The following is a 21,345-nucleotide window of genomic DNA, read 5'->3' on the forward strand; positions in this document are numbered from 1 at the left end:
ATTGTTTTTGTCAAGGACAGCATCAATAAGTGTGAATAGTAAACACAAAGTCTTTTTTACGGTATATTTCACAAACACATTAAGGCGCCGGCGGAACGTAAATTACATCTTGTGATTCTATGACCGTTTGCTTTCACAGAGTCAAAAAAAAATACGGTGCAAAACATACTAGGATCTAACAAAAACACCTGTTAAGATTATCACTCCTGGAATAAATATTATTTTCACAATTGTTTTCAGAGTAAATCTACGACTTTGTGTTTGCAGCAGTGACGTACAGAAAACGTGAAGGATTGGGAAGAACATGCATATATCAGCAGCAGGTGTAGCTGCTTTGTAATGTGTTCATCAGCGTGCTGAGAGTTGATGACGGGCTGTATGCAGAAGTTAAAAGAGGCATCTTTGTAAAATGGCATAATCTGTTTAAGGCAACGAGTGGTTTTAGATAGAGATCTCACCTTAGTTGACCACTGCCATTTCACTTGAAATATTTCAGGTGCACAGGTAATACTCAAACATTTCACTGCTCCAAACAATATTGACACGCTTCGGCATTCACGAAACAGAGAGAAGCAGCAGGACTGAACGGCAGCGTTTGTAGTGTTTAACCCAGTGTTACCGACAACATGAATTAGTGGCAGGAGGCATCCGATGTATCTCAGTTCACTGGGCCACAAGATACCCGATGACCCACCACAGCGTCAGTCCTCCTTTTCATCTCAGCTGTTTGTCGTCCACAGGGTTAAAGGGAAACACAACTGGAGGCCCGAGGGGATTTATTTGGCTTCTTTAGATTCAGGGGACTTTGAGCTGAAGGGACCAGCCAGTCTCTCGCTCTGTGGACCATTTTCTTTAGGTCCACCCAGCTCTCTGCAGTTTTGGCATCCTGAGTATCGTTTCCTGTCCTCCGATCACTAGCCCATTAGCAAATGAACATGCTAGGTAGCTCCAGACTTGACTGAGGATTAAAAAGTAGGAGTAGTTTTAGGGAGGTGAAGGCTGAGGAGACGAGACGGATTCAGTTCCATTCACATGGACTTTGATCAGTTCCTATAGCAAATATAAAAAAAAAACATTCTTAAATGGCCACCGAGTTGACCTGGAAACAGCTGACCTGGTCAATGGCTAGAAGATAGCGGATCAGTAGCACAAGTCACGTCATCAGTAGCCTCGAGATCAGTGCACCACATCGTTAATGTCATGGTCTATGTCGTACTGTTCGCAGAACTTGTTTGTGAAGGGCAGGCAGGTGAGATGCTCCAGCCAGTGCCAGTTAATCGGGTAAATGTAAAACCAAACGATGAGCGAGGAGACCAGCCCGATGTAGGCCAACATTGAGACAGCGATGAGGATGCGTTTCCGGTACTTGTCAAAGGTCCCGAATGTGACGTAGGGCAGGAAGGCGAAGGAGAGCAGCAAGCCGCTGAGGAAACCGAAGATGTGGGCGATGTTGTCGATCCACGGCAGGAGGCCGCACAGGAAGAGGAAGAGGACGATGCTCAACAGCTTGAGGAAGGCTTTCCATGGCTTCTCCAGAATCTGCCAGCCTTGAAACAGCTCGACAAACAGGCAAGCGAGGAGTCCAAACTGAGACCCTGCTGGACCCACCTGTAGGGAGAGAACAAGGGGAGAAGACAAGTTAAACACTGTAATGGGAAATATGCTTCTAGAATCATATTAAGTTTTAAAGATGTAAGTCAGACATATGACAATGACATAACAGTTTTTTGCATGCCTTGTGTGCTTTGCAAGTTTCACCTGAGGACCAAAGGTGAATATTCTAGCATGAACGAGATAAAAGAATAGATCCCTCTGTTTGGATTGATCAAATCAGCAAGGCACTCAAAGTCTTGTTTGCTTTTGCTTACAAGACAGCTAAAAGGCTGATAATCCTGATTTCATGTTTGAATGTCCTCCAGCATCATCAGACCTTTGAGCGGATCAAAACAATATGTGTCTTGGTGTCGTGTCAGCACCCGTGTCTAAATACCCGTTTTCCATTGGATGATTTACCTAGGTGAAGGTTTTTTTTTTTTTCAAGGATATAAGGACGTGATTTCTGTGACTTAACTGACAGCCTCCCTACTGCACACTGAGATACGTGTCAGTGGAGACGCTCTCCTATTTGCAAATATTAAAAGACGAACAACGTTGATTCTCTCGAGACTGTTCATTGACAAAGATTGGAAAACTCTAACTCTTCTCCCGATTGATCATTGAAATTTTCCATAACAACACTGTCCCACAATCCAGTTAAAACCAAACAAAAGGTTTAGTCCCGACAAAAACATGCAAGAGCTCTTCTATATTCCTACTCCCATAGAACCCCCCCCCCCCCCCCACACGCACACACAACGTATCCTAAAGACTAACATGTAGGACTGAGCACTGGACACACGCATCATCTCTGATGTGTACCGGAGATAAAATGCTTACATCCTGCTTACTAGTGACACGGGGCTTTTCAACAGACCTTGACGTTAGTTGACAGCGTTCAGATTTGATTCCATAACAGCAATCTGTCTTCTCACCAGTGAGAACCCACTCCAGTCATTTGGTAGATAACACCGCGTTATGCAAGTGGGTCATATAGATCGGAGTTAAAATGTACAACAGATCATTAAATACTAATTTCCCCGACAGCAGAAGACGATGGAACTTTCATGTCTGCTTATGTTGTTTGCACACTGCTGTGTAACAACCAATCCAATTAAAGACATAAAAAACACTCCTAGTCTTTCATAGGTGAAAGCTGCAATCCATAACTTTCCATATAAAGACGATGAAGCGCCTAAAACAGCATGCAGTAAAGTTATCTGGTAAGTTGAATAGATGCAAAACATGAATCTGTAGCAGAGCATTCTGTGTTACTTGGATCACTGTTTAGTAATAGCAAGCCAAGAAAACTGATGTTGTCTTTTGATCATCTCTCTGCAGAGTTTTAGGAGTAGCAGTGAACGGTCATTATTCCAGTCACAGCTGCCACAGGGTCCCCTTAAATCAACAGTTACAGGATAATCCACTTAAACCGCCTCCTTAAGCGCCTTGACCTTCCTTTGTTGTGCTTTGCGTGTGCTTCCTCTGGTTATTATTATGATGGTGGGATTTTTGGCTCTCACGTCAAAGTACGTCATACCTCACCTCATGTCGCGTCACGCAAATATCAGGGGAGAGCAATTAGTGTCGGCTCATGAAGACGATAACAGATTTCTGGATGACATCGAGGCAGGAAGCTTTTGTGTTCATAAAAAGGTGCAGAATCAAGTCCAGTCTTTGCTAAAAAAATATTTGTTTAAAAGGAAAGAAATGTGATCCCATTCACTAAGTACTGCAGCACCCACACAATGGCATTCGACTAATCTCTTAAAGAGACACACCGACGAGAACAGTGCCAGTAAAATGTAGGTAATCCACACTGTGTTCTTTTCACACGGATCAACAATTTGTTTTTGAAGAGATTTTGCAACTTCTATAAGAGTAGAGCTACTCCAAAAAAATGACAGAGGCATTGTTTAAAAAAAATCAGATGCTTATTTTTCTCCCTGTGTGTGGCATAAAAAAATCACCTAGTTAGTTGCAGTTGACATCTCTCTCTCTCTCTCTCTCTCCATTTGTCAGTCAACCATTGTTTGTACAGTGACGTCTTTTTTCTTGAATTCTCTCTTGATGATTCTACAGGTGGCAGTCTTTGTCTTTTTTAAAGTTCTTCTATTTATTCAATATAAGCTGCAACCAATGGAAGCAAAACCAATGTCTTCCTAAAAGGTCGAGGAATGCAGACATTAATTAAACTTCAAGGCTATGGTCTGTATTTGTAAATGTCAGCACAGGTTTTTCTTTAGATGCTCCACATATTCCTGAAACATTTGTTTCCTTTTTTTGAGGGATGATTAGAGCCTAAATCCAACAACAGCACTTGGTTGGATGACACTGCTCTCTTCATAGGAAAGACTCAGCCGCAGTAAAGCAGTCTCATAAAGTGTTATGAGACTTACACTAAGCTCAGTTTCTCCAGGTACTTGCACAGTTAACACCATGAGGTGATTCCTGTACAACAGTCTTTGGGTTTTGGGTCTTTAATTCATTCAGGGAATGTTAATATAATTATATCTCACATCTGTCTCACACCAAAGACATTGACCATCTCAGAGAACGATATGACATGTGTGTATTCGACTGTGTGAACACGCGAGTGTGTCTGCGCATGTAAGAGCTTACGTACTAGAAATAAATCAGCTTCCCTTGGGAAAACTATTGGCAGAAAAAAGAAGTCCCACCGAGTCTACTGTACACGTGTGCACTTTATGTGCATTCTATGTTTTTGCATACTGTGAAGAACTCACCTCAGCTCTGTAGGGCAGGAACAGGGCAGAGGCGATGTTTCCAGTGATGCCACTGAGGATATAGATGATGGAGATGCGGACCCAACCAGCCAGCTTCTCCAGGTCTCTCAGTATGGTCATCTGGAACACCACCGACACCAGGCAGTGCAACAACCTACACACACACACCAGTCAGAGAATGATGCATATGTGCGGTCTGCTCGTATTTCCACCAGTGCATTGCATCATATATGCATTTTTACACACACTGCAAACATCTGCACGTTTTCCATTAAGCCTCATTGTTTGTCTGAAAAAGCAGACCCAAGGGATTTCCCCTTGTGCCGAGTATTAGCACTAAGTATCAGAATACATGTGCATGAGCAGCTCACAAGCACTGGGGCCTCATTTAGAAATATTTCATTATGATTTAATCCCGAAGGATGCTGACAATGAAACCCCGCTTAGTTATCATTCATAGCAAACGACGGAAACTGCTGATTGACTCGGCGTAATAGGCTTAACACTAGGAAGTGTTACTTTTGCACTGGCTACATCTGTACTTGAATAGCTGACTCAGCTGAAACCCAGAAAACAAGTTTAAAAAAACAGAAATAAGAAGATGAAGACCCCCATCTAATTATATTTAATTATGTTTACTTGAAGAGAAAGTAAATCTTTGTGTAAGGAGGTTTGTGATTGCGTACCCAGCATGGAGGAAGAGAGACAGCCAGAGACGGTAGAACTGATCCGGAACATCAGGGTTGAGGAACGGCAACAAGCCGCACACATCATCCAGACAGTGGATCTGTGCAAGAGCGGTGCATGGTTTCAGAAATGTACGAACACACTGACACACGCAACACATGTACACACACACACACAATACCTGTGAGCAGAGTGTGGCCTCCTCGTGGAAGTAACCATGCATGAAAGAGCAATACTCTCTGGTCGTGATCTCACATCTACAGGAGGGACAAGCAAAACCCAATTCAAATCTTGTCCAGATGACCTGGCAATGTAGCCGATTAAGAAATGGAAGCGTAGATCAAGTTGATATCTGCATGCCTTGAAGTCAGTACACAGCACACATGTCTCACCTGCCCTTAGTTCCTATGCAGCACGGCCGTCCCTTGATGTTACAGTCCATGTGTCTGTAGCCTGTGTGGTTCGACTTCTTGGGAAAGGTACACACCTGGAGAAGGACAAGCAATGAGCCGTTACACAGACCTGCCGGACAATAATCGTTGCCTTTATTTTCTTTCCCGTTGTAGATCTTGGACAGAGAGAGTAGCATAGAGAAAAATACTTTGTTTAAAGTTACTACGAGGAACTTTCATGTTGTTATGATTTTGGCACCCCCTGTGGACAAAAGCGGTAGTGTTTCTGTGAGCCTGTGTAAAGATCTGCAGGTGCTAGCAGCGTCTGACAGTCTGCCCCGCCAAGATCTGGTTCTGGTTCTCCCGTGCCTCCCTTCCCTCCAGCGGGGCCAGCAGTACAGCCTGGGCCTCCAGCAGCATGATGTCGCTGTTGGCTGCCAGGAGCTCCAGGTCCTGCAGCCGCAGACAGTCCCTGCTGCCCCGCTGCATCTTCCCTCCGTCCACTGGCACGCGCAGTGGAACTTTCTACAGAAGATGATCCTCCCGACATCAGACGAAGCCATTCACACCACTCACGTTCACCAAAAAGTCCTTCAGCTCAGGCTGTCGCCTTTTACCTGCAGTCGGAAGTTCCGGCAGTGGGGCGGAGAGCTCCGCACAGGTCAGCAGCTGCCATGCACGGAGCTCTCCGCTTCCCACCTGGAGTTGCCGACTCAACCGATGTCTCTTGGATATGATAGTACAGTAAATAGGCAGAAAAGGCCAATCTTCTCCCTGTTGGTGTTGTGTACTTATGTAGGACATACAGAGACATCAGTATTATATTGAGACTGTTTCATAACCAGTGAAAAGTTCCTCGTAGTAACATTTAATAAAGAACACTAGTGTAGAAAATGCATTTCCAAATTAGAAGCAGTGTCCCCTTACCGGCCACTGGGTGATGTCATCCGGCCATATATGAGGCTCTGCAGAGGCGGGCTCTTCACACACTCTGGTCACAACATGCAACACACGAGGACCAACGAAGTTTTGAAATGATGAGCAAATGTGGGCACATAATTCACTTACAAAATCGAAAGTGACAACTTGCTAGATATTTCTTGGCGATCTACACAATGATCACATGCACAGTCTCACCTGGGATCCTGGTGGCAGACAGAACCAGAGGACCGGTTGACGTCCACGGGCTTATTCTTCCATTTAATAAAGGTTGCCAGCGTCTCCTGCATTCACAGTTATTTTTGCATTAAATTTTAGTATTTAATTCATAGAATAACAAGGGAATATAATAATAAACAAATTAGTAACCAGTGTGCATCTTTAACACTCACAACAAGTATAGAAATATCAGTCAACAGTTTCAATCTTAAAAATGTTAATCTACCCAACAAGATATCTTTGCATTTGTTACATTTAAATCTTGTTGCACTTACTTTTCCTTGACAAATGTCATTGTAATGGCAAGAACCGTGCGTAAGTACGCGTGACAACTGTGATTATACGTTTACAGATCATAATCTCACGTGCAAGTGTGTGTGTAGGAATGTGTGTTGTTTATAGTTTGTGGCTTTAGGTGTGTGTAACTTAAGCAGCTTGAATCGCCTAATGAAGTTTTCAATTGCAATTTCTGGTGCATATTCATTGAAGTGTCTTTGCTTGACTTCTCTCTCAAACTGAAGCAAGGTTTCTTAAAATGACAAGCTAATAAACTAAGTGACGGTGCAGGATAAAACCGCTTACGGAGCAGTCGAAGCTGAGGGTCTGCACGCATCCGGAGTTGTCATTCTGAACGCAGCAGCCGGACTCTCTCTCCAGGTCTTTGGCCCTCCGGATCAGACCGACTATCTGTGTGTCCTTACGGATGCACGGCGAGAACTTGGCCCCCAGGTGGATCAGGTCGTCCTGAAAAGTGGAGGAAAATGAATCGTAAAGATACACAAACCTGGCAACCCACACATAGTGAAGTGATCTAGAGAGAAGAAAAACTCAAAATCTATCACTCATATGCGTTATTTGTGGATGTAGATTACGGTTCTCTGACTTTGAACAAGTTGTTTGATATATGTGTGTTCAAAATACTGACTGTCAAGTGTGAATCTGACATTTTTGTGGAAGTTACTTGCTATAGAGAGTCAGTGAGGCTAGAGCTTGATGAGAGCAACAGTATGTGACAGGAAATGCAGTAAGTGATAAAGTCACAAACTAATGAGGGTGTAACCCTGCTGCAACAGGCGAGGCCAAAGGTGTCTGGTGTCACGCAAAGAGACGCCAGGGAACAGTTCACAGAAGTCTTATAAACCAAGACAAACATCTATTGTGAGTGTCCATCTAGGTTGATAGTGAAAAACATACAGTAGTGTAACACGGCTAGTGACTCACAGAGCTAGGACCAACCCAGAAGTTCTCCTGTTGGATATGCTTGACACTCTCATAAATACCTTTGTTCTTCAGCACCTACAGAGGGCGACAGAGGGACACAGTTTTCAAATGATCTGCTAAGTGTATAATATGCAAGTACCACAACATTTAAAGTCATGTTCATTTATGATTTCTGAGAATGGCATAATTAAAAAAATGTTTTTTTTTTTAAATGTTTTGTCTCTTAAATGCATATTTTTGTTGATGAATTCTGTTTGCTTGAATAAATAAATGTTGCTTTCAATTTCTCCTGCTTCAGGCCATGTTATTGATTGAGCAGATTATATAAGTGCATCCAGATAGCATAGATTCCTACACAAAAAACAAAAACCTGACACTTGGGCACTACAGATAGCAGGATGTTTATGTCCTCTTGGTGGTAAAATGCAACCAATCATGTAAAAAAAAAAATCAAATTCAGTCAGTACGTTTTGAGCTTACTCACCAGTTCAGACGTAGAATGTTGTGCAAACCCCACAGGGGCAAAACCGTATGTGCAACAGGCCAGCAAAGTGATTACTATATGGACAAACGTGATCCAGTAGGCAAAGTAGGGCCTAAAATACACAGCAGAGAACCACTGTAAATCAGGTGAAAATCATGACTAGCCAACACGTACGGTCAGTCGTGGTGTCAAACGTCACAATACAGGAGAGGACAAAATATCTTAATTCAAATCTCCTTAAAACTCCTCTTACTACTTTTATATCAGTCAAATCTCTCAAGAGGTTTAATGTCACTTTTTACTGTTAAAACCGACCCAAACATCCCACTGGTTAATTTTCTCTTGCTATCTGAGGTCTACAAGTCAGTTGTTCAATATAAGTTTGTGAAGAATACACTAATATGTCCGTACACGGAAGCATCTACTCATTCCTGACCTGTGGCTGTGGAAGTCGTCCAGCTGCTTCTGGACGTTGCTGCTGAGGCTGCGTCTGTAGTGCCGGTTCAGCCACTTCCCCACAACGCCCATGCCGTACTGACGCTTGCGTTTGTCAAATGCAAAGTGCTTAACTTGGGAGGCAATGCGACCACCCCGACGAGGATAGCTCTTTTCAGCTCCTGCTGTTGGTGTCCTGGGCGTTCGAGATATGTCCTTACTGTGATTGGGGGGGAAAAAAAGCATTAAAAAGAATAGAAAAAGGGTGAGAGAGTGGGCGAGGCAAGAGTGGTGGAGGAAGCGGAAAGGTGGAGTTAAGACAGACAAAGAAGAAGAACAACAAAGGTGTACAAATTAGACGGTTGCATGGAAATGCGATGAATAAATAAAAGAAAATGAAGAGATCCTATTTAATGATGGAATGTGTGTAGAAAAATAAGGATTATTGAATATTCTTGCTCTCTGGACTATATGAGCGTCAGTTTGGTGACTTTCTAAAGTGATTTCAATGTTTTTGGTTGTGTCTTTACTCACAGGCTTGCGAACTTCTGGTCATGCTGATCGCTGGGAGCGAAAGCTGCAGACATGGGAGGCGATTCAAATACGTCATCAGCCATAGAGTACAACTCATCATGGGCATCAACCTACGCAGGAGAGGTAATGGAGGTCACAGAGGAGGAAGAGGAAATACGGTAATTATTAACGGCCGGGCCTCATATGTGTTTAGACAATAGGATCCTGTTGCTGTTGCAGCAGACATCAAGGTGGGTCTAAATACAAGACAGCTGAGATAATATATGATCGATGTATATATATACACCAAACATCAAACCATATTGAATAAGTTTGACATATAGATGGTCATAGAATGCTTGACAAATACAGTACATACTTATGAGATATGGCGGTATAAAGGATGAGAAAGCGGAAGGAAAGGATGATGTAGGGAAGATAGTGGTTGCTGAAGAAAAGAGCCTGATGAGAGACTAGCAGTGAAAGTGGAAGTGTGACTGCTGACGTACGCAGGGAGGGAAAGGAAGTAAGATGTAGAAATGAAAATAAATAAAAGCCAAAGAAAGTTGCAGCAAAGAGTTGACATTGCTGCCAAGGCACTGACGGGAGGATAGAGAGTGACAGCTGACCTTGCTGAAGAAGAGTGACTTGGATGTGTCTGCGGAGTCCACGGTGTCCTCGTCCATCCAGCTGGGCCTGATAAAGCTCCTCTTGTGGAAACTGCGACCCGTCTGGGACCCCGCCAAGCCGCTACGACCCTGAACAACAAAAGTAGAGCGTGATACGTTATTTCACACATTCATGTTTCTAAGATCAGTTCTGCTCTACTTAGAAATACGATAACAATTATTAAAACATTGAAGGGGAACTTGTGGCTACAGAATAAGTAAAACAACTGTCCCCTCCCTTTCTAGAATACATCCTCACACACACACACACACACACACACACACACACACACACACACACACACACACACACACACACACACACACACACACACACACACACACACACACACACACACACACACACACACACACACACACACACACACACACACACACACACACACACACTTTCTGGTACCAGACCCACCCTCAGCAGGTTGGATGCAGCTCGGATACTCATGCGGGCGACAGACTCCCTCTTGCGCTTGGGGAAGCGGCTGAACCCGGAGCGCTGGCTGGTGAAGGAGCTGAGTGAGGTGACACCCGGGGTGAAGGGCCCCCCCTCAGTGGTGTGTGGCGTCCTGGGGGAGCGACTGTCCATATCATCTGGGCAACGGAAGGCTCTCCCCCGTGCCAGGGGATCCACAATCTACCAAAAACAGAGAGTAGTTTCTGACATAAACATTAAAATAAACTTGGCAAAAAACCTGCTAGACGTCTGCGTTTGACACAGACTGAAGGGAGTGATATCAGTCATCTGGAGCACAGATGGTCCACGTCTGTCACCGCGCAGCACTCTTTATTAAAGCCAGACACATTTTTCTCTCTCTCCTCACAATCCCCTTCTCTCACCATCTCCTGTCCTCACAGACTCTTACTGTCGTCATACAGGTGCGACAATTATTACTACTATAAGTTATTACTCGTTTGCTTGTTGTGAAATTGAGCGGAGAGTGGAAAAGACATCCTGACTCAGAGCCCGCTGTGTCTCATGCTGTTTCTTTTCAGAACAAAACCTTTATCAGGATGTGAATTACCGGCAGGACTAGAGTGTGAAGGCACACAGGGATCATATGTCTCTGTGTCGGTAGAATACCTTGGGCATCTTGTGTGCTGCTGGTGAGTCCAAGCCCTGGTCGATGCTGGTGGCTATCTCAGGCTCTCTATACTGGGCCTTCAGCTTGCCGTAGCGCTGGCTGCAGTGGCGCAGGCTCTTCTTGTGCCATACCTGCTGCTTGGTCTCACAGTCCTCCCCCACCCCGAACCACTGTGCTGTATTCCTACAGGTAGAGAAAGAAGAGGGTGGCCTCAGTATCACAGAGTACTTAATAATTGTAATTATTAGTAATTAGTAATTGAAAAGCATCTGTTCCTGGTTCACTCAACCACGGGACTTTTAGGATATGTTGCCGATGAATGCTGACAAAATAATTGTCTGCTGTCTTCATCTTGCCTGCGGATGCTTTGCGAGAGCGACGCTTGTCTTCCGAACTTTGCCCTCCGGTCTCTGAATGAGAAGCCTCCATCTCCTGCTCCACCGATGCTCTCGGACACAGAACTGGTTGCTTGACCGCTAGTGCTTTTCTTCAGGGACGGCCGTAGTGGCTGACCAGAGGAAATGAGAAACGCTGTTACAGTACAGTAGTACAGTCATTGTTGTTACGGTATGACACATAAATAGTGCCTACATACAGTGGAAAATGGAGATATTAATTAGTGTCACAATTACAATTGTAGGCATATCCCAATAACCTACATAATGCAGCAGCAGCATGGATAATCAATTAAGTCCACAGTGCTTTACTGGCCAATTAGCAGAATAAAACACAATTAATTATTGCAAGACTGCAGGGAGCACCTTAGATGAAATTATTTTTAAATCATAAGTTTGTTAAGAAAGTAATTCGATGTTTATTGTAATGACTGCAATAATCAGGGTCAGTGGCAAGACTAAATCCCGGTAATGACATATTTGGATTAAGTGCACATTTAATGTGGACACGGTCAATATTTTGTATAGTGTTCTTCACTCATGTTGGGTGCAGTGAGAGTCCATTATCCTAACCTGCAGTGACTCTGCAGCTGCTGAGGCTAATGGTGTTGTCATCCTGAGAGTTAATGGGGCTCGAGGCAAGCTGTAAGGGGGGGCCGTATGTTGGGATAGAGGCTCAGCTTGTTGAGCCTCTATCAGAGAAAAGCTACGGTTGCACATAGAATTTATACGATTCTTCGGACACTTTATGCAGGATTTGTGCATCTAAATCTCTCTATAGGCTGGGCAGAAAAGAGCTTGGATTAACATTAGATATTAACATCAGTTAATCATAAGTAAATGGTAAGCTGACTTTAACATTACACATAGAACAAGGTTTTAGGTCTTTAGGTTTTACAGATAATACAAATCTAAATGGAACGGGTAATGACCTCTGGACTCAAATGTACAAGTACTTGTTTCAGTTGTAACTACAGTACATGAAGTTGCAAAGCATTTCCAAATTTAGTATTACCGTACTCAAATGTGTCTTGGAAATATCCACATTTAGAGCGTGTGGCCTCTTTCTGCTTCTTCTTTTCTCTCTTGTAGAAGCAAAGCTGTAGTAAATGGCCGCCTTCACACTTTATTTGCACGTTTATTACACACTTTGGGAACAGTTTAACTGTAGCATGCTCAATTAAACCCTAACTGCGTACTACTTTGTGCCGATGCAATGCCATCGTTTGTGTTCCAGGCATGGGGTCCACTGGGGGAAAATGTATGGCCCTGTGCCCAAAGACCACAAGACAGCTGCCTCTCCGGTCCTCTGAATTTGAACAGAGGGAGAGCACGCTACCCTCATTACATTTGTTTGATCCCTTTGAACTTTTAAAAATAAAGTACTGCCTCAAGTCTTTTTTGTCCTTTCCATGTATATACAAGGTTGGAGTCAAATAAAGGGCAGTGACACACCGGGTCAGCCTACCTGTTTGGCAAAGTCGTGGGACGTCATCTCCTCAGGTGGAGGGATGGCTATTACGAGGCTGGGCGGCTTCTTGCTCTTCAGGCGGCTATCTGATTGGCCTCCGTTTAGATCTGATGCCATCCTGTCAGAGTGCTGGAGATGAGAAAATCATAATGAATATAATTGAAACACTATATATATATATATATATATATATATATATATATATATATATATATATATATATATATATATATATATATATATATATATATATATATATATATATATATATATATATATATATATATATATATATATATATATATATATATATATATATATATATAAATAAGCAATAAGACAATTGCACGACAAAATACAGCATATCCATACATAACCTTTTGGAAGATGAGACAAAAGCTGTGACTATAATCTAAAACAAAAAGGAATTTATTACAGTTTATTCAATCAGTCTATTTAGCTGCAGCTGGCTCTCCTCCAGTTCAATCTGCTCTAAATAAAATCATTGGCAACTTCCCTTGCTTGTTGATTACCTTCATAGGCAATTACTTAAGTGATGCTTCAAAAGCTCTGCATTCACTTCCAGCAAATGAGAAACGATGTAACGTCATGGACAGCGACCGTGTCTTGCTACACAGCGCTTAGGTTAAATGATTTGAGTAAATATAAAGGAAGAGGCGGGAGGGAAGGAAGGACCGTGTGTGTTTCACTGCGAATATGAGCTCTGAAATTAAATAAACAAAGCAAGGTACACAAATATACAGTAAACAATATGACATTTCTGTCATTGCCAACAATCTTCTGGGAAGAAAATGTGTCAGGTAACAACAGCGCAAACATGGTTAAAGATTCAGTTTAATTCATTTGAATGTGTTCTTTTACATTAAATTAATTATATTTCATTTGAAAGTGTCATGTAATGATTAATTTGCCTGTGAAAATATTGAGGACACTAACCGAGGGACCTGGAGTGGGCGATATAGATATGTGCATGATTCTTATATTGTTATTGTGCAAAATATAATAATATAAAAAGGAGTCCTGCTCATTAATTTGCCCTCAGACAGCTTCCTCAGCATAAGCCACACAGCACAATCTCTCCACTGACTGATCATTTCATGATCATGTAGTGTCACACAGTACTGTTGAGCCCAACAAGAGAAAAAATAAACTCAATTTCAAATGTCAAATGAATTCAAGGGAACTGATTGGCCAACTGAAAAAATCGGAAATCGATTCTGCAGCACCTAACGTACGTACTTGGACCACTAATGAAAGAGCAACTGATACACTAGCTGTTAGGCTGTTGGGAGCTACACCCAATGACATCACATGACAGAGATCAATAGTGCTCTCAAATCATCATGCATCCTCCAGGTGGTTGGTAATCCTATATCCCGCCTTCAAAATCCTGTTTATTGACTGCATATAATAATGGCGATCTAGTCGTTGAAGCTTCTTCTACTTGCATACTCATAAGTTGCTCTGAACGAGATCAGTTAATGTCTGACATCTCATAACACAAATCAAGATCCCTGTCTTACAGTCAGTGTTTACAAACAAAACATATTTACTAAAGTACATCACATGTGTGCAAATGCTGCACATGTCAACTACACGAATAACACATGCATCACACCTGCAGACTTGTGAGTTGAGTTGATGTAATGAGATTCATAACCAGTCTCTCTGTCTGATCAGGGACTAAATATGAATGTTAAACTTACTTATCTCCGTCTTCCGGGCTTTACCAATCGCAGTCAACAGCCAGCCAGTCTATTCCTGGCGCTCCGAATGTCTCGTAGCATTACACTGAATATTTCCAGAAAAAGCAAAGGCTTTGCGGACATCAACCTAGAACAACACAAGCCTCGGCCAACACATCCATTATGTCATTACGGCCCTGAAAGCCTTGAAGCTGTCCTGGAGTCGTGGTTTATAAAATCAATGCGAGGCCCTTGGTGTCTGCGGCAGGAATGGCAGCAGCCGGGAAATCTGACACCAGCTCAGCCAATAGCCTAGTTTCCACTACAGAGCCGAGACACAGTTAGACAGGGCTTTACATATTGTTCATGTCACTTACTTTGCCCCGACCCCCCCCCCCCAAAAAACTGTGTTTTCTATAATGTCTTTATTGTAAAAGGGGTGTATATATTTCAATTGTTCAATTATGTAAGATAAATATTTCAGGCTTGGAAAGAAAGCCCGATTCAGTCCTCCTGAGGCTGCAGACAATCTAGCCTGTGGTTTGGTAGAGTAGTGGGTACAGGGCTGGAACCCACCCACTTAGATAATGAAATAGCTAGGAATTAGGCTAATGGACAGAGTGCTCAAGTATCGGGGAGACTGCTGCTGACCATAGGCTATAAATGTAGACAGGCAATGGACAACAACTTGTATCTCCAGAGGAAAGATAACAGAGAAACATACAGGATATGAGGCACTAACAGGGGACAGGGAAGATTATCATGATACGTAAAACAGATGTAAATGTATTGATACGTAGCCATTTTGAAGGTATACATTTTGAAATAAATGAGGTTTTTTTTCCCTTAGAAAATACCAATAACAAGAGACATGATATGGAGCATGGGTCTGAAACTACTAGTTATTTTGACATTTAACATTTAGCAAGTAGCAACTAATTGTGGGATCTGGAGCACAGTTTTTCATCAAGTTTAAAGACTGCATCCCGTCTTATCTGCAAGGAGAAAGCTGCCGTTCTGCAGGAAGACAATCTCAAGCGGCATTGCTCTCCTGAACACACTATGACCTATGTACGAGGGAGGAGAGAGGGAACGATGAGTTGCTCAGCCGGCTGCTTTTCAAATGCTAAAATTAATTGTTGAAAAAAACAAAAAACAATGGAGTTTGTTGTTCTCAGAGTGTTCAAGCGGTCCCCCGAGGACAGAACATTTCAACACTCAGGAAATTGAGTTCGAGACTGCAGAGAGATAGAGCATGGAGATGAATTCAATAAACAGCGTGATTGTCCATCACGGATCTACTGTTATATGGCACCACTCTAGGTAAGATCATTCTACTGAAGGCTAGTTCTTGTTATGCTACTTTTATATTCAGATTTGCTCTGTGAACACGGCAGTGTTGACAAATGAGACAGAAATGAATAAAAAGGCTCCACAACACAGGCAGAAAACCGACTCATAAAGCAGCAAACCTGTTCTAACACATTCTTGATACCACCAGCAGGAAAATATGTTAGGAATGAGTTCAGTTATTTGGACTGAATCCACCACCATCATTTCCACCAGCTGTGTCCGGTAGAACATCAGCAGGCAGCAGCACCATAAAGGCACTCTCTCTCTCTCTCGTGTACTTCTACACCACATCTAGCTCGTGTGATGACACACAGTATGCCATGCTCCTCTTGTCTTTCTATAACCATGGATGACAAGAAATGAAAGATCAACGTCAAAGTCAAGTTTAAGCTTGCCGAGAAGAAGACGAGGAAAAGTTACAATAAAGCATATAAAACGTGGAAGAAACTAGGAGAACCGTAGAAAAACAATTCAATGAGAGATCCTTGATCCTCAGATACGTCTTAGATTCCCAAGAGAGAGGAAGAGGTATGACAATGACGACATCATCCATTGCTAATGTGATCACATGACATGGAAAGCACCATTTCCAAGTTGTCTGTGCGTCGGAACAATTCACCGGTTCATCGGTGCATGACGTGACCATTATTACTCAGCGGGACTGTACCGTCGGTGTGTGTTCCTTTGAGAGTGTGTCGCCATGGTTCAGTCCCTTCCCCCTGAGCATGTACGAGTGTTTCTTTGTTTGTGAGTATTCCCGTTTGACTGATGCTCAAGGCAGCGTTATCCCCCGTGAACCTGGACTCGGGCCTGGACTCATCGTCTCGGAGCGGTGCAGCTCTGGATTTTCACTTCACAGGTTGCAAAATGCAGTCCGGACAAATGTTCACCCGTCTTATAAACCGCACGCAGGGGCGTAGGGAAGATATCGTGTTACATTTTTCTGCCACGCTCACTCCACACAGCAGCTGACCGACTTCACTTGGGCCAAACACACTTACGATAACTTATGATAAGTCTAGGCAGCCCTTGACAAGGGTACAAGGGGGCTTTTCCAGGCGTGGCTTCTTAAGCTTAATAACATGAGCTTAAATGCGGTTGTATTGTTTTACAATTAATAAAGTTATGATCGTGTAGAAACATGTGCCGACTGTCAAAACACCATGATTAGATATTTTTTACCTATTATTATCATGGAAGGTTAAGTTACAGCCTCATAGTTTCTGTTTATCATATAAAAACATGATCAACCATGCCTACTTTCAAAGCAACCGAACTCTTTCACTCGCTGCATATTTTTGGCATTCTTCTGATATCGGAGCCAAGGGAATTGTTGAGAAACTACACTCTGTACCTCCGCAGCAATACAAAGCTTGTTGATGCTGCTCACTGTGTGGGGAAGAGAGAAAGTGTTGTGTGTGCCAAGCTCAGCTTTTTTTTGTTTTCTTCTTCTATTTTTCCATTTTAAGCAATTACATGACTCGCCAGACCAACTTGGAGTAGTCCAGAAAGCTTAAAATCTACTTCATGGGTGAAAGTCACGTTAACACTTGCAGAACGATCTTTCATCGTCCAAGCAATAATAACTTTGAGTCAGGCAGAGTGATCGTTTTACATGTCACGTCACCCTTTTCTGACACTGGTGTTAATGTGTGATAACGGAGAGCTGGGCTCCAGACAACATTGCACAACGACATCCTTCCTTTTTGTCAGACAGCTGAGGCTTTGCTTCTTCCCACATTCTCAAACTGCAGTAATCGTGGACATTTACCGCACAAATATGAGGAACTGACCTTTATAAAACTGCCTGATCACTTATTCTTATTAACACCCCGTTTCCACTGAAGTTCCCGAGACGGATATCTACTAAAGACGCGTGTGGAACAGTTTGTTCATAGTGTTTATTCCATATTCCACCTTAGACTTTGAACTGCATGAAGTCCTGTACAGCTTTTTAAATGCTTTGAGTGCTGTTGAGGTTTACCAATAAATGCCTCTCAAAACACCAAAAGAGCACATTTCAATATCCACAAATCCATTAAAGATAACGTCACACACGCAATGACTCAGAGGCTCACAGAACAAGTGCGATTCAAATCATGAAGCATCAGTGCAACGAGGAGTTCATTATTTGATTGTGATTATTTAATGATTAAGACTGAGGACAGCATCGAGTACGAGTGATGGTGTTCAGACAATGTTCACACCCTCCCACAGATGTCTGACACAGTCAGTAAGTGTGTGGACAATTGTGTCACGGGCTGACTTGTGTGTGGGACTTCACCACACTAACAGTGTCAGGTCAACCAATCTTCTCTAGATCTTCACTTCGGTCAACAGAGGATGAATTATAATATATTGTTGATTCACTGAGCCATATCCAGCCGCCATCACCAGTCCAACATTGTCAGGTCTTCATTAAACGGAGTGGTTGGAAGCTGTACATGGAAAACCAGAAAGGACTGAGTGTGAAAGAGCCTCACGTCGTATACATGGGCCGGTGGTCAGCTGGCAGAAAGCCTTGAAAACGGAGAGGAGTGCTCTGCTTTAACGAGACCTTTTTGAGACAATCAAAACCTTTGATGGCGGGCAGCGATGAAATGACATCCTCCTGATTTAACTAGATACATACGACACGCTTGGTTTGGTGTGCCTGCCCTGCTGCTATGTGTGTGAGGTTCTCATCATGACTGAGCAAACAGTAACCAGTTGAATGCTACTCAAGGCGTAGGAAGAGTGTGTGTGCGCGTTGCAGTGGCGTCTGTGTGTTTGTGTGCTGCCAAATCACAGCAACAATCCAAAACTGCCCCCTCATTCTTCACTTCCAACCATCTTATGATGATGCCTTTGTAAACAAAACCTTGGTTCTTTACGTATCCCATTATACCCGTCTTTGGCTGACAATAACAACACTTTGGTGCCTCACACAAATCAATAGTTCCATTTCAACGCTATTTTAAAAGTTCACTATCGAGGCGTTCAGTTTGAAAAGAGCCTCGGCTTCAGCCTAACCGTTCCAGAGACGGTTTAAAAGATTGCACCATTTTTCCAAGAGTCTGCTTGCCCAAACTTGCACACTGTGCAGTGCCTCCACCTTGTTCCCGGTCTAAGAGTCCTCCTCACAACCCTCAAGGTGTAACCCAAATAACTAGACTAGTGTTCAAACAGCGAGTGTACACATAAAACAAGGTATTGCTACCCTGTCGTGTTTTTCATGGCCGCAACGAGTGCGTGCACACTTGTGTATGCTGCAATGTGTCACCCAAAACAGCGGACTTGTATGAGGGGGGTTTGTCAACTGGCCCAGCCTGGCTGTTAAAACTGAGAAGGACAAAGTAGTGTACTCTCACTCGCTGTCACAAATGAGCTGCGGTGCCAGAAAGAATGGGAGTAAAGACACTTGAAGTCTGCTCGTGGATCTCACAAGAAACGTGGAGGAAAATGAGCAGTGTCTGTGCAAATGGTCGACATCTCTCTGCACCACTGAGAGCTTGATAGCAACGCCAGATAATCCAAATAATCCTTTTAAAGGTTATGAGTCTTAGGGTTTCAAAGCATTTCCGGAGTGTCCCCGTATTTTGAGATAATGTGTCAGGTTGGCATGGGAGTGCAGGAAAAAAATTCTCACAGCCTATCCAGCTCAACAGTCCTGTTGTTTCAGTGGGTTGTTATTATAAAAAGATAAGATCAAGGAATGAAAGCCCCCAGAGGGAAGTGATGGCGGGATTTGATTGTGGCGCTGTGACAGACTGGAAGAACCTGACAGTTGTTTCCAAACTTCAAATTATTACAGCAGGGACATAAGACATTCTTCATGAACAACATTACTGTTAGTTTAAAAAACGGACTGTGGTGCAGTGTTGTCCTGTTTCCTTGTTGTGTAAACTGTTTTTAGTCACACTAGGTCACAGTTTTCCCTGACATGGACCGTTAACCCAGACAGTGACAGGTGTGCATGTGGTGCGACCGCCGTGCCAGTTCAAACCATGCAGATGCAGCTGTTGCTTAGGTGCTTACAGAATACAACCCTGCCTTCTATGCTCGGAAGATGTACTTCCACTTTTTCTGCACTGCCTTCACAGCTGCAGAACGTTAGTATGATGCGCTAATGAGACAGATGTAAAAATAAAATATGACACTGAAATGGATCAAGGTAACATGCTGTGCCACTTCTGCGAGGGCCTATAAAGTACTGCATGATTTAATAACCACGTGTTCATAAAGCTACTATCTACACATCAGTGGTGGTTGGAAACGGAAGGACACAAAATTGCAGTTTACAAAAAAGAAACAGTGCATTGGCACCTGGACTTATGTGCACTGCTGTTTGTAACCAACTACAATCCATCACATGCAACACATCCGCAATAACATGTAGCAACAAGAGAGGAAAACTTACAAACACAAACCGAGTAACACTGACCAACATTTTACACTCAGTTTACACTGTTGATTAACTGACTAATTTAAATCCCATGAATCTAATGAGATTGCTGAATCAGACCAAACATCTGATGAGGGTTTTGCTCAACAGAGCTTTCTGAGATCTGCTGAGAGACCAAACCTGGTCCAGAAGTATGTGACTCTACTCTGTGCAGAGAGACAACAGTCCTCCAGACATCTTGTATCTGCACTAAGTTTTGAGCAGCAATTTAATGACTGACTCATATAGTCTCCACTGTGTAAATCAAAAAAAAAAAAAAACGTTTTTAAGATTAGTTAACCTACACCAGAGTTTAACTTCTATCTATTTAACTAGGTAACCTGGGTAACCTGTACCACCTCTGTTACCCCCCCCACTATATTTCAGGTGAAAGTGACAGTTTGAGTTCATTCCTCGTTAAATCACCGCGTGAACACTCCCTCCTGCATTCTTTGGAAAACAAATGGGAGGGGTGTAACAACAAATGGGTTTGTCGGCACATGGTGACTATAATTAACTTCACATGGATAACAGGGGGAAATGTGAGATGATTTTTGGTATTTGGTACATATTTATCCCGGCGGGCAGAGCAACAAAGGGCTGGTCGAGGCATGATTTGAGCGGCTAGTAGATGTCACCAACTGTGTGTTTGTTCCTCCAAACAAAGCTCTGGTTCACACCTAATACTGAAACTTCCTTTATCCGAGTACTTATGAGAGTTCATTTTGAGATATTTCACATGTTTTCCTTTTAAAAACACGACAGTGGCCGTTTACTCAAACACTTTAACTGCTTTAACCCTCCAAAAACAAACGTCAAGTCCAAAGAGTTTCATTGTACTCACCTCCAAGAAGAAAAAAGTGTGTCGTTATTCATTAGCGGAGGGTATATGTCCAAAGTACAACGCTACTGTAGGTTACTGTCCACCAGCGTGTCACCACTTCCCTCTTTCTCTCTCCCAACATCCTGGACTGCAGCTCCACGGAGGAGCAGGGG

The 21,345-nt window shown here is 42.9% G+C and overlaps 1 protein-coding gene across 2 annotated transcripts; it reads right to left on the reverse strand.

The window, feature by feature from the left end:
• Positions 1–32: 32 nt before the first annotated feature.
• LOC142948335 (inactive rhomboid protein 2-like) lies at positions 33–21,345 on the reverse strand. 2 transcript variants are annotated; one of them, XM_076090305.1, is made up of 18 exons: positions 21,194–21,345; positions 12,865–12,996; positions 11,358–11,509; positions 11,001–11,184; positions 10,332–10,553; positions 9,863–9,991; positions 9,255–9,364; positions 8,722–8,940; positions 8,286–8,397; positions 7,802–7,876; positions 7,163–7,324; positions 6,560–6,645; positions 6,350–6,413; positions 5,423–5,517; positions 5,212–5,287; positions 5,030–5,130; positions 4,344–4,497; positions 33–1,608 (listed from the first exon to the last, which is right to left on the reverse strand). In XM_076090305.1, exons 2-18 carry the CDS (start codon positions 12,982–12,984, stop codon positions 1,177–1,179), a joined length of 2,493 nt encoding a protein of 830 aa, XP_075946420.1. In that variant the 5' UTR covers positions 12,985–12,996; positions 21,194–21,345; the 3' UTR covers positions 33–1,176. The 2 variants fall into 2 exon arrangements, with proteins under 2 accessions (XP_075946420.1, XP_075946419.1); XM_076090304.1 differs by lacking the exon at positions 21,194–21,345 and adding an exon at positions 16,594–16,882.

The sequence above is a fragment of the Anarhichas minor genome, unplaced genomic scaffold, assembly GCF_050575085.1.
Source record: "Anarhichas minor isolate MPS153535 unplaced genomic scaffold, ASM5057508v1 ptg000012l, whole genome shotgun sequence".
Taxonomy (NCBI): Eukaryota; Metazoa; Chordata; class Actinopteri; order Perciformes; family Anarhichadidae; genus Anarhichas; species Anarhichas minor.